This window comes from Muntiacus reevesi, chromosome 3 (genome assembly GCF_963930625.1).
Source record: "Muntiacus reevesi chromosome 3, mMunRee1.1, whole genome shotgun sequence".
NCBI lineage: Eukaryota > Metazoa > Chordata > Mammalia > Artiodactyla > Cervidae > Muntiacus > Muntiacus reevesi.
In genome coordinates this window covers 97,955,666-97,973,994 of record NC_089251.1, presented here as the reverse complement: position 1 = coordinate 97,973,994, position 18,329 = coordinate 97,955,666, and the positions used below count along the sequence as shown (strand labels likewise).

Sequence of the window (18,329 nt, the reverse complement as noted above, 5' to 3'; positions counted from 1 at the left end):
TTGAGCCACCTTGGAAGCCCCAATATAGGAGCAATTTCTAGCTAAAACCTATCACATCAAATTAACAGAATTTAGGTCTGGTATCTCCAGTCTGGTATGTAGGGATGAGGGTCAGTGGTGAGGAGTCTTGGTAAGAAATGAGAATAATGATCGTCCCTTCCTTGGTGGATTGTACAGGGGATGCAGGGAGAGCGCAGCAGAGCTCTTAGTGCCTGGTCCATGGTAAGTGCTCACAACGGAAGCTAGGTTGAAGGAGAGGCAGGCAGCAGAGAGGGATTTGCTCTGTCCTTGAAGTTGGCAAGACAGATGGGGTCAGCCCTCAGCTAGGTTAGGTTGCTGTTTGGTTTGGAACCAGCTGATGGGCAGAGAGGAGAGGAGAGAAGAAGAGAGGAGGAGAAGTGGGGTGGGCTTATGTGCAGTGTGTGTGTTAGGCACTCAGTCGGGCTTATGGGCAAGGGCAGGCTCAAAACTGGAACCAAATACAGAGACCGAAGTCATGTGTATATAGTGGCTGGAATGAGACCTCCCTGAGCAGCGTGTGAGCTGCTCAAGGCCCACAGGTGGTGAGTCCAGAGGCCTCCTCCCTCATCACCCCACCTTCCTGGGGTTCATAGGAAGCATTTTGGAAGGGTTAATAGTCAAAGAATAGGAACTGGGGGTGGAGAGTGGGAACTGGCTGAAGGAGCCAGCAAGTTGAATCAATCAAAGAGGGAAGCAATACAGGGCAAGAGAAATACAGAAGCAATGAGGGCAAGACAACCAGAGGCAGCTTCTGAGGGCACTGAGCTGGGTGTGGTGGTGCTGGTGAAGAGGCAGCAGGGCAAATCATCAGTTGACCTTCCCTGTGTGTCTGGTAATGTTTACAGAGAGTCGATCCTTGCCAAGTGACAGTCTTTATGGCAAGCAGGGGAAAACAAATAATCTGGCATTGCTTCTAGTACTAAAATCTGTCTTTGAATCTAGTCTTACCACTTAAGAGATTGATGACCCTAGGAAGCTTAGTCCTTCTGAGCCTCAATTTCTCCATCTTTAAGTGGAATCCATACCTACTGTGCCAATTAGGATTTCATATTACTGGGAGAAAAAAGCAGGAGAGCAGACAAATGATAACTGAAATGGAGAGATTTATATTCCTATGAAGAAGAAGCCTGGTGGTAGGTAGTCTAGGTTATACAGCTACTCAAGGATCTCTCCAAGAAAACAGGCTTCTTTTAATCTTCATAGTTTACCTGATCTTTGTGTTTGACATCCACCCTTATGGTTACAAGACAGCTGCTTCATGCCTAAGTAGAGTGTCCGTTTTCCAGGAGGCAGGGGTGGAAAAGGGAAGGACATTAGCTTTTTTTGTTAAGTCTTTATCTTTTTATTTGCAAAAAAAACTTTCCCTTGAAACTTCAATGGACAGACCTGGGTCATGTGGTCACTCCTAGCTGCAAAAAAAAAAAAAAAAAAAAGTGTCAGAAGATGAGTTTTTATGTGTGTTTTGTTTTGTTTGTATGTTTGTTTTTAACTGAATCTGTTGTTGCCTTGAAAAGAAAACCAGGTCTCTGACAGTAAAAAGGAGAGGTGGGCAACTAGTAATCTTTCCAAAACTCTGTCACAAGAGGGTTAACTGGAGTATTATGTCCCCAACAGAGTGCTCAGAACATGAAAGGACCCTAAATAAATGTCTCTTTTTTCACTCTGAGATACCACTTTTTTCACTCTGAGATATCCAAAGCTGGACATTCCTTTTTAGGAGTAGAAGCTTTGGAAGCCACCTCAAGATCCTGTGGCCTCATTCTGTAGAATCCCAGTATCCAGGATGTCTCACCCATGACTCAGTACTTTAAGTGTCCAGCAGTATGTGCATGCATGCATGCTAAGTCACTTCAGTCGTGTCCAACTCTTTATGACCCCGTGAACTGTAGCCTGCCAGGCTCCTCTGTCCATGGGATTCTCCAGGCAAGAATACTTGAGTGAGTGGGTTGCCATGACTTCCTTCAGGGGATCTTCCTGACCCAGGGATTGAACTTGAGTTTCTTATGTCTCCTGCATTGGCAAGCAAGTTCTTTACCACTAACACCATCTGAAAAGCCCTGCTCAAAATTATGTGTATATATGTGTAATTTGCTTAGTCATGTCCAACTCTTTACAACCCCATGGACTGTAGCCTGCCAGGCTCCTCTGTCCATGGAATTCTCCCCACAAGAATACTGGAGTGGGTAGCCTTTGTCTTCTCCAGGGTATCTTCCCAACCCAGGGATCAAATCTGGGTCTCCCACATTGCAGGCAGATTGTTTACCATCTGAGCCACCAGGTCCAACCCTTTAAAAGCATGGATTCTAGGCTTAGGTGCACTAAAATTGAGTAATTGGATTAGTCAAATCTTTCTCCCAGACTTTTCCCACAACAACTGTGAGCCCAGAGGGCATGCGTTGAGTCACTCTCACCACCTGGCAGTTTGCTTTGTCAGCCGAATTGGATTGACACCTTCCCAAGAAGTCACTCTCCACTATATAAGGCATTACTAATTGAGAATTTCACTATCTAGAACAAATACTAGGGACTTTCACATATTTTTTTTTTGTCTCTTCCTCTCTATCTCTCCTCTTTTTCCTCAAAATGTATCATTTCAGTCACCTGAAATGGTTATGGACCAGGTCAAAGTTTTTCAGAAAATTCCTATTTACACCATCTCCTTTTGTTACAATGATGAGATTGCAAATGGATTTTTGAAAGACCTTGCTTCTTTGACTGGAGGAGAGTTTCATTCTTATAATTTTGGCTGCAAGGATCCCTATACTCCAGAGGCTGTTCAGGTAAGAGCTTCATGAGCCAAGCAGAGAGTGTTCACTTACTTGAGCGCTAATGGTTGGAGGTCTGTGGACAATGATGGGGAAAACAGCAACCATAAGGACAACTAAGTTGAGAAAATAAATCACCTAACAGCTAGTGTCCTGCAAACTGTGGTGGCCTAAGGACCACCTGAGCTAGGGCACCTGTGAAAATTCAGATTCCCGAGTCCCACTACCAAGCTATACTAAATCAAGCTCCAGGCACAGAGGCCCAGGAATTCTAATAGATCTAATTTTTCTTCTAAGCTTTTTATTATGGAATGTTGCAAACAAATGCAAAAGTAGAAGAGTATATAGACCATGTACCTATCAGTCAAATTTAACAATTATCAACATTTTGCCAAGCTTTAGGAACAAACACCCTGGAGGTCCATACATAAGGGTCATTAACCACTGCCTGTTTGCAGATATTTGTGAGAAAGTTTCAAAAAAATTCACTTGCTAGGTAGCTGTCTTCTGACTCATTAGGCTGTATACCCATGTGACCATCTAATGAAACAATTCATTCTAATGCGCTAATACAAGAAAGTAGATAAAATTCTATGCCCCAATCCTCCAATTTTGGCCTGAAGCTGTGCATTTCAAGTGTGCCTCTCTAGAGAACGTGTTTCATATTGTCTGTTCTAAGGAGAGACTTTAAATCCAGGACAAGCCAGAACACTGATCAATGCTTACATGTGAGAAATTATTAATACCAGAGTCTGGAAATGACTCATTCAAAAGATCGGACGAACCAGTTCTCTGAGCTCATCAGAGGGCAATGCCCACTCCCGTCAGCTAGACTAGAAAACCTCATAATCCAATGGGTATTGAGTAAAGTTTAAAGGAATGTCTTGCCTCAATAGTGGGAGCAGTCAAATGCTGCTCTACTTCTGTCTAGAAAATCTTAAATGCAAAACGTGAACAGGCCAATCCATCTCCAGGGAGTTTAGCTGCATCCACTCTCCCCACTCACATTCAACATACTACTGGAAGCTCTACCAAGACAAGGCAAGAAAAGAAATAAAAGGCATACAGATTAGAAAGGAAGAAATAGACCTGTCCCTATTTGCACGTAACAAATAAAACTCCAAGGGAGCTACCAGAAAACTCCCAGAACTATTAACCGAGTTCAACAAGTTCACTGGTTATAAGATCAGCACATAAAATTCAATCACATTTTGATAAAGTAAAAATAAACATACAGAATTCAAAATCAAATATTGAAATTTAGTATTTCCTCCAAAATGAAATACTTAGGTATATATATTACATGGTATATATACAGAAAAGCCTTCTGAAATAGAATAAAATTGAACTATATTTTCATTCAACATCCAATGAAGTATACAAAAATGCTACTGGAACTAATAATTGAAGTTAGCTAGTTTGTAGTATCCTACAAGGTCAACATATAACATACAAAAATGTTGTCATATTAGCAAAGAACAATAAACATTGAAATAAAAATTATCATTTACAATCTCATCAAGAATATGAAACATGTAGTGACAAATTTGTCAAAGTATGTAAAAGGCCTGTCACTGAAAACTATAAAACATTGAGGGTTGTATGTTGTTTATGGGTTAGAAGACATCACAGTGTTAGAATGTGCATTCTCAAAAAGAAAACCTGGATTGTATCTGTGTTTGTATTTGTGTAAAGTCGCTCCTTTGCCTTTCAGTCTGTAGTTGACATGCACAGAGTAGTGGTTCTCAAGTTGCTGTTCTGCCATCTTCCTGTCTCCTCCAGTCCCTCCGTGTGCATTCCGTGTGTATATGACCTTCTTCAGTGCTGTAATAGGACATTTAACAGAGGTTGCTATGTGCAGTACTGTATTTAGTGTTTTCATTTTAATTTTCTAGGACATTAATTTATATGAAAATAAAAAGAATACTAAAAGAAAAAAATAGACTTATCACATTCCTAATCAAAATTTCAGCAGGCTTTTTAGTGAAAATTGACAAACTAGTTCTATGGAAATTCAGAAGATTTCAAATAGCCAAAATAGCTTTGAAAAATAAAATCAAAGTTGAAAGACTAATACTACTTGATCTCAGGAGGTATAAAGCTATAGTCATCAAGACGGGGTGGTATTACTGTAAAGACAGATTTATAGATCAACAGAACAGAATAGCAAAACCAGAAATAGACTAACACATATGTGGACAACTGATTTTCAACAGAGATGCAAAGGCAATTCAGTGGAGAAAGTATATGTCTTTTTTTCCCCAACAAATGTTGGAACAATTGGATAAAATAAACACAACTTGCTCCATACATCACACTGTAATCAAAAATTAACTCAAAATGATACATGGACCTAAATGTAAAACCTAGGTTTTTTCCCCTCCTAGAAGAGAACATATGAAAAGCCCTTTGAGACCTTGTGTTAGACCAAAAAAAATTTTATTAGGATATCAAAAACATAGTCCATATAAAGCAACTCAATAAATTTGATTTAATCAAAATTTTAAGTTTCTCTTTAAAAAACAATGCCAAGATAACTAAAAGATAAGTTGTAGACTTGGAGAAAATGTTTCAAATTGTATTCATTCTCTTGTATCCAGAATATATTAAGATTTCTCAAAACTCAAGGAAACAAAAAATGGGCAAAAGATTTGGATAGACACTCTACCAAAGAAGATACATGCATTTCAAACAAGATCATGAAAGGATGCTTAATATCATTAATCATTAGGGAAACACAAATTAGCCATAATGAAATACCACTATATGCTATTAAAATGGCTAAAATTAAGACAACTGACCTTATCAAGTTTTTACAAGGATATGGAGGAACTAGAACTCTCCTATATTACTAATGGGAATATAAACTAGTGCAATCATTTTGGAAAACAGTTTGGTCATTTCTTGAAAAGTTCAGCATCACCATCCATATGATCTAGCCATTTCACTCTTGTTCACTGACCCAAGAGAAATGAAAGCAGATATTCATATGAAGATTTGTGCACAAATGCTCATAGCTTTAGTATTTATCATAGCTCAGACCTGGAAACTCAGATGTCCATCTACAGGTGACTAAATTTTGGATTTGGTATATAATTGAATACTAAGTTCAGTTCAGTTCAGTTCAGTCACTCAGTCATGTCCGACTCTTTGCGACCCCATGAATCACAGCATGCCAGGCCTCCTTGTCCATCACCAACTCCCGGAGTTTACTCAAACTCATGTCCATTGAGTCAGTGATGCCATCCAGCCATCTCATCCTCTGTTGTCCCCTTCTCCTCCTGCCCCCAATCCCTTCCAGCATCAGGGTCTTTTCCAGTGAGTCAACTCTTCGCATGAGGTGGTCAAAGAATTAGAGTTTCAGCTTCAGCTTCAGTCCTTCCAATGAACACCCAGGACTGATCTCCTTTAGGATGAACTGGTTGGATCTCCTTGCAGTCCAAGGGATTCTCAAGAGTCTTCTCCAACACCACAGTTCAAAAGCATCAATTTTTCGGCACTCAGCTTTCTTCACAGTCCAACTCTCACATCTATACATGACCACTGGAAAAACCATAGCCTTGACTAGACGGACCTTTGTTGGCAAAGTAATGTCTCTGCTTTTTAATATGCTGTCCAGGTTGGTCATAATTTTCCTTCCAAGGAGTAAGCGTCTTTTAATTTCATGGCTGCAATCACCATCTGCAGTGATTTTGAATACTACTCAGCCATAAAAATGAATGTACTGTTGATTCATGCTATATCATGGGTGAATCTCAAATAATTATGAAAGTAAAGTAAACTAGACACAAAAAGATGATATAATGTATGATTCCATTTAAATAAAATTCCATAAAGCAACTGTACTCTAATAAAAATTAATTTAAAATAAGTAAGGGTTTCCATTTGGGTAATTAAAAAAGTTCTTGAACTAGATAATAGTGATGGTTGCACAATATCGTAAATGTACTTGATGCTACTGAGGTGAACACACTTTAAAAATGGTTAAAATGGTAAACTTTATGGGTATTTTGCTGAAAATACATATAGACCTGCTGAGAAAAATAAACAGACAAGTAAAATTCCAGAAAATTGAAGCTGATAGCGACAGAAAGTAGATGAATTGTTGCTTGTTTTTTGAAGAGGGGCTAAGAGGGATGGCAGATCTACAGTGGGATACAAACAAACTTTATAGAAGGTAATGGATATAATTATTATCTTGACTGCAGAGGTGATTTCACAAGTGTGAATGTCAAAACTATTCAAATGGTACACTTTGCATACATTCAGTTTGTTGTTCAGTTGCTAAGTCATGCAACCCCATGGACTGAAGCACACCAGGCTTTGCTATCCTTCACTATCTCCTGGAGTTTGCTCAAACTCATGTCCACTGAGTCAGTGATACCATCCAAACATCTCATCCTCTGTTGCCCCCTTCTCCTCTTGCCTTCAGTCTTTCCCAGTATCAGGGTCTTTTCCAAAAAGTCAATTCTTCTCATCAGGTGGCTAAAGTATTGGAGCTTCAGCTTCAGCAATCAGTCCTTTCAATGAATATTCACGGTTTATTTCCTTTAAGATTGACTGGTTTGATCTCCTCATAGTCCAAGGGACTCTAAGAGTCTTCTCCAGCACTACAGTTCAAAAGCATCAATTCTTCAGCTATCTGTACATGACTACTGAAAAAACCATAGCTTTGACTATACGGACTTTTGTCGGCAAAGTGATATCTCTGCTTTTTAAAACACTGTCTATGTTGGTCATAGCTTTCCTTCCAAGGAGCAAGTATCTTTTAATGTTATGACTATAGTCACTGTCCACAGTGATTTTGGAACCCAAGAAAAGAAAATCTGTCTCTGCTTCCACTTTTTTTCCTCTTCTGTTTGCCATGAATGATGGCATCGGATGCCATGGTGTTAGTTTTTTGAATGTTGAGTTTTAAGCCAGCTTTTTCACTCTTCTGTTTCACTCACATCAAAAGGCTCTTTAGTTCTTCTTCATTTTCTGCCACACCTCAATTAGGCTGTCTAAAAAAGAAATAAGAACTACATGAAGTTCTTTAGATTCTTCTTTTCCTGATACAGTTGGGTTTTTGTTAGAAATGTTTAGAATCTGAACTTTCATGTAATCTTGCAATGTGTTTACCTGTTTTGGCAGGATGAAGATCTGACTCTTTTAATTAAGGAAATGGAGCAAGGACGCAATGACCTAGAGAAGGTGCAAGACCTTTACTCAGAGTCATTGGTCATGGACTGGTGGTACAATGCAGAAAAGGATGGAGACAAGTGAGCATGGCAAAGCGCCCACTTCCCATCACAGAGGTCCTCTTGGGTGCTCTGCTGGGTCTCTTTACCACTTCTTTCTACAGTGCTTTGTGAGAGTTCTTTTAAAAATTACATAGTATGATTATGTTGGGATTTTTGTTTAAGCAAAGGGAACTCATAATCTAACAAATTAAAGATTGGCTTACAGAAGCCACAAACTCATCCTTTTTTTTAATTTTAATTTTGTTTTGGTTATACCAAGTGGCATTGCATATGGGATCTGAGTTCTCCAACTGGGGATTAACCCTGTCCAGTGGAAGTGCAGAGTCTTAACCACTGGACTGCCAGGGAAGCCTCACATACTCATCCTTATATGCAGGTTCTCAAATCCTGTGTGGTCCTTAAGGATGTCTCATCTGTACCCAATGTGGACATCCCCCACCCCCACCACAACCCACAAAGGTGACAGAGTAGAGTAGGAGTGCACTGTTGTGAAGATTTGACTCAGGGTCACGACTGAAGCGACTTAGCATGCATGCATGCATTGGAGAAGGAAATGGCAACCCACTGCAGTGTTCTTGCCTGGAGAATCCCAGGGACGGGGGACCCTAGTGGGCTGCCATCTATGGGGTCGCACAGAGTCAGACATGACTGAAGCGTCTTAGTGGGGGCAGCAGCAGGAGGCTCAAGGTCTGGACCTGACTCTGTGGCCTTTGTGAATCCCTAACTTCTCTCCACACCTGTTGATTGCTGTGGGTCTCAGTTTCTTCCTCTTTAAGATGATGTGATGGTAGGGTAGGATTTGAGATGGATGATTTTTCAGGTCTTTCCCCATGCTATATGCTATTAATAATATGTCTAAAATCAAAACCACCCCAACATTCAGTAAGTGTGTCAAATCTTACATGATTTCACATTGTACAGATATTCAGGCATCATAGCATTCATGTATCACAGCATATAAATGCCCTATCAGGAATGGAAAACAAATTTATGATTACCAAAGAAGATAGTAGGGAATGGGGGGAGTTTGGGATTAACAGTGGGAGGAGTTTTGAATTAACAAATATACACCATTATATATAAAACAGAATAACTTTATTCTGGGCTTCCCTATTGTAAACAACAAGGACCTACTGTATAGCACACTCAATATTTTGTAATAACCTATAATAATGGAAAAGAATCTGAAAAATTTATATATGTGTGTGTATATATATTTATAATGTATGTATAACATATATATACATAATATATGTAATATATGTATAAAAATGTGTGTATATATATATATATAAAACTGAATCACTTTGTGCACTTGAAACTAACACAACACTGTAAATTAACTATACTTCAATTTAAAAATGACAAACAAGAAATGTCCCATCAGAAGTATATCTTTTTACTTAGAAGTGAAAGAAAAAGTGAAGGTGAAAGTTACTCAGTCGTGTCAGACTCTTTGTGACCCCATGGACTGTAGCCTACCAAACTCCTTGGGATTCTATGGACAAGAATACTAGAGTGACTTGCCATTTACTTCTCCAATTTTCTAAATGAATATCCACAAAATAGAATCTCTTTTAAGGGCTGGATGATTAACCTAAAGTGAAAGTTGCTCAGTTGTGTCCAACTCCTTGTGACCCCATGGACTATACAGTCCATGGAATTCTGCAGGCCAGAATACTGGAGTGGGTAGCCTTTCCCTTCTGCAGGGGATCTTCCCAACCCAGGGATTGAACCAAGGTCTCCCGCATTGCAGGCAGATTTGTGATAGCAAAATGGAAAGAAGTTGAAAATATGTATTAGCCAGGATTTCTTCATTGAAATTCAGTCTTCCTATTAGCAAATTAAGCATTTAATAAATGCCCTTCAGGAACAAAGAGAAAATAAAAACATTCCTGGGCAAAAAATAATTGTAGCTAGCAGACCTACCCTTAAAGACCAAACACAGGAAGTTCCTCAAATTTTTTCTTTCATCATCTTTGTCTACTTTTTAATCTAAAACAGGCATCAAAAAGAGATTTGTTCCATGGTTTCAACCCCAGAAAAATGTGCAAAACCTCACGCTGATGTCAAATCATCCCGAATGCCAAAAATACCAGAGGATCCATCAAGTCAAAAGATTCAGGGAAAGAAAGTGCTCCACGCAGGTATCTGTAAACAAAATGTTTGAATCTCGTGACCGGTTTTCCTTCAGTGCAAGAAGGTATTAACAGGAATAAAGGAGGAATAAAACTAAAGCCTTGTAACATTTTAAAAGCAGCCTAAACTTGTGTTTGTGAAACTGAAGTTATTAGTAAAGTAACTGTACATTCCCATGCAGTTGTGAGAAATCATACAGAGAGATCCTTGTATACCTGCTCTTCACCCAGCTACCAACAATGGTCACATGTTGAAAAAAAAAGTTCAGTTTGCAACCAGGATATTGACATTGATGCAATCCACAGTCTTAGTCGGGTTATCCCAGTTTTATATGTGTTCATTTGTGTGTGTGTACTTCTCTGATTTTATCACGTGTGGTTTCATATTCCCCCCTCCCTACAGTCAAGACACAGAACATTTCCATCGCCACAAAGATCCCTGGCCTTGCTGTTTTGTAACAACACCCATTTCCCTCCAACACCCTTTCCCAACTAGTGGGAACTACTAAGTTCTCCATTTCTAAAATGTTGTCATTTCAAAAACGTTATGTAAATGGAATCATACAACACGTAGCCTGTAGGTTTTGGCTTGTTTCACTCAACATATTTTCCCCCGGACTCATCCAAATTTTTTACAGGTATCAACACTTCAGTCCTCTTCATTACAGTGTAGTAGCATGTGATATGGATGCTCCAGAGTTGGTTTAACCATTCATCTGTTGACGGACATCTGAGTTGTTTCTAGTTTGGGGCTATTACGAATAAAGCAGTTCTAAACATTTTTGTACCTGGTTTGTGTGAACATAATTTTTCATTTCTTTAAGATAAAGCCCAGGAATGCAATTGCTGATTCATATAGTATTGAATATTTAGTTTTGTAAGAAGCTGCCAGACTATTTGCTGGAGTGGCTGTGCCATTTCATATTATCACAGTAATCAATTAGTGATTCAGTTTCTCTACATTCTTGCCAGGACTTGGTATAGATTGTCATAAATACTTTTTATTTTGAAGGACTTCCCTAGTGGCTCAGTCACTAAAGAATCTGCCTGCCAGTGCAGGAGATGAAGGTTCAATCTTTGGGTTGGGAATATCCCCTGGAAGAGGAAATGGCAATCCACTCCTGTGTTCTTGTATGGAAAATTCCATGGACAGAGAAGCCTGGCAGGCTACAGTTCATGGGGTTGCAAAAAGTCAAACACGACTGAACACACACACACAGTTTTTAACTGTTCTGATAGGCGTGTAGTATCTCATGGTGGTTTTTACTTGCATTTCCCTAATGACTAGTAATATGGAACATCTTTTTATGTGCTCATCTGCAATCCTTATATCCTCTTCAATTAAATGTTTGCACACATGGGCTTTGTGCGTATTCTATAAGGATCGTTTGTTTTTTATTAGTGAATTTTGAGAGTTCACTCTCATGGTCTCAAAATGGCTGCTCCACTTCTAGGGTCTCAGAACAGAACTTGTTCACATATAGGGGACTTACTGTATTTGGAGCAATTACAAATACTATTGATTTTTTAATATAGCTTGCCATATGTTTATCATTAGTGTATCAATATGTGATTCATTTTGTGTGTTGATCCCATAATGGACAACCTTACAGAATTCACTTAATGGTTCTAGGAGTTTTTTTTGGTTTTGTGGGTTTTTTAAAATTTTGATGTATGTGTGAATTCCTTACCATTTTCACATATACAGTATGTTATCTGCAGATTAGGACAGTTTTATCTTCTTTTCCAATCTTTCTGACTTTATCTCTTTTTCTTACCTTGTTGCAAAAGCTAGAATTCCCAGTAGTATGTTTAATAAGGGTGATGCTCACCTTGCCTTTATCCTGGTCTTAAAGGGGAAAGATATTCAATCTTTCACCAGTAAATATGACTTTAGCTGTAGGTTTTTTGTACACACTCTTTGTTAAGTTGAGGAAGTTCCCCTCATTCCCAGTTTTCTGAGAGTTTCTATCATGAATTGGTACTGGATTTTGTCAAATGCTATATCTATGTCAAATAATATTTTGTTGCTTAGTCGCTAAGTTGTGTCCAACTCTTTTTGATCCTATGGACTGTGACCCGCCAGGCTCCTCTGTCCATGGGACTTCTGAGGCAAGAATACTGGAGTGGATTGCCATTTCCTTCTCCAGGGCATCTTCCCCATCCAGGGATCTCCTGCATTGGCAGGCAGGTTCTTTACCATTGAGGCACCAGAGAACAGTGAAAGTCACTCGGTTTTGTCCGACTCTTTGCAACCCCGTGGACTATACAGTCCATGGAATTCTCCAGGCCAGAAGACTGGAGTGGGTAGCCTTTCTCTTCTTCAGGGGATCTCCCCAACCCAGGAATTGAACTGGGCTCTCCCACATTGCAGGAGGATTCTTTACCAGCTAAGCCACAAGGGAAGCCCCATCAAATGAGAGATCATGTATCATATGATTTTTTTTTTTCTTTAGTCTGTTGATACGGTGGATTACATTGATTGCTTTCAAATGTTGAAGCAGCCTCATATGTTTAGAGCGTCTCCCACTTGGCCTCAGTGTTTATATCCAGTGCTTTTAAGTGTAACTCTGCATGGTTTTTGTAATGGTTTCTCTGAGTACAACAACCTATAAATGTGACTTAGAACACTCTTCTGGTATCAACATTTTACCACTTTTTTGTGAGTGTGGAGATCTTACTTCAATTAGGTTTCTTTGCCGTCCCTAGTTTTAAATGTCATTGGCTTGAGTATCAGGTGATGCTGTAATTTTTATTTAAATCATCAAATATAAATCTCATGAAGAACAGATAATCTATTGTATTTACCATATTTTTTCTCTTTTGTTCTTTCTTCGTGATTCTCCAAAATTTCTTCTTTTCTCATTTACTTTCTGTTTGAAGAACTTCCTGTGTTCAGTCTTCAAGGGCAAGTTTGCTGGCCACAATAATTTTCTTCTTTGTCTAGGAATGTTTTTACTTTCTCCTCATTCCTGAAGGACCTTTTTGCCTTGTCCAGAATTTGCAGCTGATTGTGCATTCCTGTCTGTAGTTGAAAACACAGTGCCTCTTCCTCAGGCCGCGTACACTTTAAGTGTGGGGAAAAAAAAAAGTGAAATTAGTTCAAACTGGTTCAAACTGCTGCTTCCCTCTAGGTATTGGTTCCTTTCTCTCTGGCATGCTTTTTAAATTTTTTATTTGTCTCTAATTTTCAAATGTTTAACTATAATGCATCTTGGAATGGATTTCCTTGGTTTATTCAGTTTGGGGTTGCACAGCTTCTTGATTTGTATGTTGTATCTTTCACCAAATTGGGGGTGCTTTCATCTATTACTTCTTCCAATAGATTCTCAGCCCCACTGTTTCCTCTCTGTCTTGGGACTCTGATGATATGAATGTTGGATATTTTGCTATTATCCTACAGACCCCTGAGGCTCTGTTTATCTTTTCTTATTGTATTTTCTCTCTATTGTTAAAATTGGCTAAATTCTATTGTTCTGTTCCCAAAGTTCTCTGATACTACCCTCTGCTATTTTCACTCTGCTATTGAGTTCACCCAAAATGTTTTTTGTTATTTTTCATTTCTACAAGTTCCACTTGGAAATTTTTATAACTTCTATTTCTTTGCTGAAATTTTTCTATTTGTTTCAAGGGAATTTTATAATTAATGGCTGAACCATTTTTCTGACAGCTTCTTTGAGATCCTTGTCAGAGAATTCCAGCTTCTGATTCATCATAGTATTAACATCCTTTGATTGTTTTTTCTCCATCAAAGTGTGATTTTCTTGATTTCTGATATGATGGATGATTTTTTTTTATAGTTTCCTGAATGTTCTTTTATGTTAGGGACCCTGACTGCTATTTATATCTTTTATTTTAGATGGCAGTTGTCCTGTTTAAAGTTGACACATAAGTCTCACTTTGGCCTGCACTTGTGGGTTCTAATGGTAATTTCATTTTCACAGCCTTTGTGGTATCATTTTGGTGCTTGGTTACCTGGTGTTATTGTGGCTCCCACTGGTCCCTTTATGGTGCTTCCTGAGGTACCAGAGGAGTTTCCCCAGGATGCTGCATGTCTCTCAGTGAGGAAGGTTGTGATGACTTCCTCTGCCATACACACACTGTCTCTTTTGTCTCCCCATGTCTCTGGGCTGAGGAGGAGAGCCTTAAACCCATAGAAACCAAAGAAGTATTGTAGCTCTGTCCATTTGCCCTAGTGTCTCTGTCTTAAGCCCACGGGGACAAAGAGGATTCTCATTCTGGCCACTTGTGTGGCAACATCCCTTTTGCCATTCCTGCCTGGTCGTTCCAGTGAACCTGACTTTTGCTAGAAATGCTACTTGCTACTCATCCTAAGTGTTTCAATGGCCTTTTGTCACTTGCACCATTTCACTTAGATTTGGGATTGTTGCTGTTGTTAGGCAGCCCTGTGCCAGGTTTTTATTCTGATTCACTTTCTAATTTAGAAGAATGATGAACTGTGGTGTTAGACTCTTCAGAGCTGCGGGAGTAGTTAAATGCTTGGATCCACTGCCAGGTAAATATGTCTTCACTCGTTATTTGCAGCTTGGGAATAGTACAGTTTTCATGTCTGGGAACTTTGGGAGCTAAATTTCATTTTCGTTTGGACACATCTGTTGTTTCTACCCAGCAGTTTTGATCAAGATGATCTGCTGGTATAGTGAGGAACAGGAGTTCACCTCTCCTATATGGATTATTTGTCTCTTTTGCTCACAGACACAGCTCCTGAGAAAATTTATCCTTCCAAATTCCTTGTTACAGAAGCAGTGGAGACAGAAAACACCCTATTTGTTGCCTAGAAAAACAGTGACTCTCACATAACACACTCCTGACTCCATACATGGAAACTACTGGGGGTATCTTTCTGTAGCTAATAATGCAGATTATTAGCTACTTTTCACTCTAATTTCTTGTAAGAAAGGATAAGTCCCTTCTTGTTGAAAACAGGACACATTTCGTTTACGAATACTACATAAAGCTTTGGTACTACATAAAGGCCTCCAGATCACAAAGTACAGACAACAATTACAATTAGTGTGGTTTCTGTGATCCCATGGGGAAGGTAATCAAATGTCTTGGTGCAAATGCATTGTCCTCTGAAGCAGTAATCCCCAACCTTTTTGGCACCAGAGACTGATTTCATGGAAACTCATTTTTCCACGGATTGGGTTGGAGGAGCGAGGATGGTTTTGGGATGATTCAAATGCATTTCATTTCTTGTGCACTTTATTTCTATTATTATTACATCAGCTCCACCTCAGATCATTATGCATCAGATCCCAAAGATTGGGGAACCCTCCTCTAAAGCACACAGATTCAGTGTCATTATTTACTAAGTGTGTACTTGCTAGTTGAAAGGACACAACAGAGGGTAGAAAAGAATACAAATAAAAGTGTAGACAGCAGGTGTGGTGGGCAGAGCTTCTAAAATGATCTACAAAGAGGTCCCGCTCTAAACCCCGCACCCTGTGAAGGTAATGGGCATCACTCCCCTGATTATGTTATGTGACCCTCAGCCAGGGTTTCTAGGAGAGCCCCGTGTACTCACATGAGCCCCTGAATGCGGGAGCTTTTACCAGCTGGTGGCAGAAGAGGAAGTCAGAGAGATTTGGGGCAAGAGGGGAATCACTGTACCATTGCTGGCTTGAAGATGGAGGGGGTCCATGAATAGGAATGGGGGTGATTAAGAAGCTGAGAGAGACCCCTACATAACAGCCAGCAAGGAAGTGGGACCTAAGTCCTCCAACCACAAGGAAATAATTTCTGCCAACAAGCTGAAGGAATTCAGAAGCAGATCTCTATCCAGGAGGGGCAGAGCTTGAACTCAAGTCAGTAGAATCTGCCGTTACACAGCATCTACTTGGTGGAAGCACCGTCCCCCTGAGGGTTGGGAGACTAAGCCTGCTTTCTTTTTAAAGGCTCCAAGGACATAGCTGCATCTCCTGAAGCACCTCCTTCCATCCCAAATTCCTTTAACCCTTCTCCCTCTGACACCCACAGAACCAACCAAAACCAGCCTGCTCAGAAGCCAGCTGTCCACCCTCAAGAGCTCAGCCTGCAGTGAGAGGAGGGACAGGATTTCCAATTCTAGCAGCTGGAACATGCCAAGTGACAGGGGTAAGCTACTGAGGGTCTGTACATCAGGAAGCCCAAGCTGGTCTCCCCTCCCCAGTGTGTCTTCTCCTGAAAGAGCTGAGGAGAGATATTTTGAGGGGAAACAAATCATTTTTAAGTGAGTCTAGATTTCTACCTCTTCAAAGGACTCCCTTGTAAATCAGGTTGTCTTGCTTTAGTGAACTGGACTTCCTTAGGGCCAGACTTGCATTTATCATTCCCTAGTTATTTAATACACCTTTGGCTCATATAACCACTGACACTAGTGGTGGTGCTGGCTGCCACTCCATGTTTTGAATTTGAAAACCTAATACTTCACAGTTGGTTTATTTTTTTCCATTCATTCACAGGTGGTACCATCCAACGAGCCCCTCTCTGATTCATGTTGTCAGCCTACTGGGGGCTAAATATGAGGAAAATTCAACTTTTCCACTCAGTTTTTATTGATAATATTATTTTTAAAATAGTAAATTTAAAGACTTGATTTCCTAAAATTTTAATTCCTGTAGCACTTTTCCCTATGTTTCATAGAGTTCATAAATAATAAGCCCCCGGCTAAACACACACATCCACCCAACCCCTTAAATAGGAGGAAGCACACGAGGGACAAATTTATACCTGCTCTTACTGAGTCATAGCTTAATCAAACCCTGTGTTCTTCAGTGCTGATCTGTGGGGTGCCTTTTCCTCAATTTTAATTAACCTTCCATATTTCCTAAATCTGCTATGTGCACAGTCCTTTAAAAGGATTATCATATGATGACTGGGATGTGATTTCTTAGGCATTTAACTAGCTCACTCCTAAACACTCCTTCTTCTACTAATTCAATTAGCTAATATTGCTTTTCGTTTGTAAATCCAAGCTTATATAAAAATAGACATTAACAATTCCAAATAATAGTTTGAAAATTTGAACTTAAAACTAAACAGGACTTAGTAGGGATTTTGGTTTTCCACATAGGGCTGAGGAATCAGGGACCAAACTGTCAAAAACTGAAATGTTTAACGAGGCTGTTCTATGTAGTCTGGGGGGAGTCTAATGAGGGAAACACTGAATAATTATTGGCTCATGGCATTCTTATTTGACATTTAGAAGATACATTTTCTGGAGTGTGAAGAATGAGGCCATCTCATCCTTCCATAGAGAGAGATCTCAGTGGGTATGGGGTGAGGTAGATTAGTTAAACAATGCAGGTACCCTGTTACCATGCATCAGCCTTTAGTGTCCATTGCAAATTCATCTTGCCTAGAATCCACTCTGAGAGATTAGCTCTCAGAAATATAGCCCATTTATTAGTCCTCAGACACAACTGAACCCAGGGATGAGTGTGATCCTTTTGCACTTTGATATGAACCCCACATGTGAGGAAATTATACAGCTTCCATTTTCTTTTCTACAGAAATGGGCATCCTGCTGACAAATGAGTTTCCAGATGACAAGTCATTAGAAAGATTGACTCGAGAAGGAAGCCAAGTTTATGACCACGAGTGAGTACTTCAATTTTCCTAGGACAGGCTTGTTATGTTTTTGTTTGATGTGTCTTAAAACATCATGGTCTCATGTTCTTAGTTCTGCAGGAATGTCTTCAGCATCCTGGCTCAAGATCCACGGCTTGGCGGCCAAGAAGCTCACCATCATGGATGCTTTGTCCATGGCTGCCATTCCCCACAGCTCCACCTACGTCCCTGTTCTGGACAAGCACGTTGTTTTCAAAGTCTTTGATGAGGTAAAACTGGTTTCCTATATGTCCCTGCTTGATGTACTTTTCATTTCTTGCTTACATAGAAAGTAGTTCACTTAATGTCTTGTACAGTTGTAATAGAAATGTATTTCAGCCAATGGGAAAAAATTATTTGTAAAGACAGTGAAAAGTAGAGGGAGAAGCTCTTAAGCATTTTTGCTTCTAAGATGAGAAGAAATTGGCCTTTGTTGGGTTGGCAGTTCACGGCTCCTTGCTAATGGCAGTGTGAAGCTGCAGAAATGTCTGAAAAGCCCCTCGGTCAGAGTCACAAGTCATGAGAGAATATCATTCAATATCAAAGGTTAG

At 39.7% G+C, this 18,329-nt stretch overlaps 1 protein-coding gene across 2 annotated transcripts in view; it reads left to right on the top strand.

The window, feature by feature from the left end:
* The window catches only part of VWA3B (von Willebrand factor A domain containing 3B), a 180,087-nt gene that overhangs the window by 91,682 nt on the left and 70,076 nt on the right, over positions 1-18,329 (top strand). Inside the window, exons 14-19 of one of the 2 annotated variants that reach the window (XM_065927449.1) lie at positions 2,619-2,801; positions 7,920-8,047; positions 10,034-10,176; positions 16,168-16,284; positions 17,682-17,769; positions 17,852-18,008. In XM_065927449.1, coding sequence (XP_065783521.1) covers positions 2,619-2,801; positions 7,920-8,047; positions 10,034-10,176; positions 16,168-16,284; positions 17,682-17,769; positions 17,852-18,008 — 816 coding nt within the window. The remainder of the gene's footprint in view (positions 1-2,618; positions 2,802-7,919; positions 8,048-10,033; positions 10,177-16,167; positions 16,285-17,681; positions 17,770-17,851; positions 18,009-18,329) is intronic. The other variant, XM_065927450.1, reaches the window with a different exon arrangement.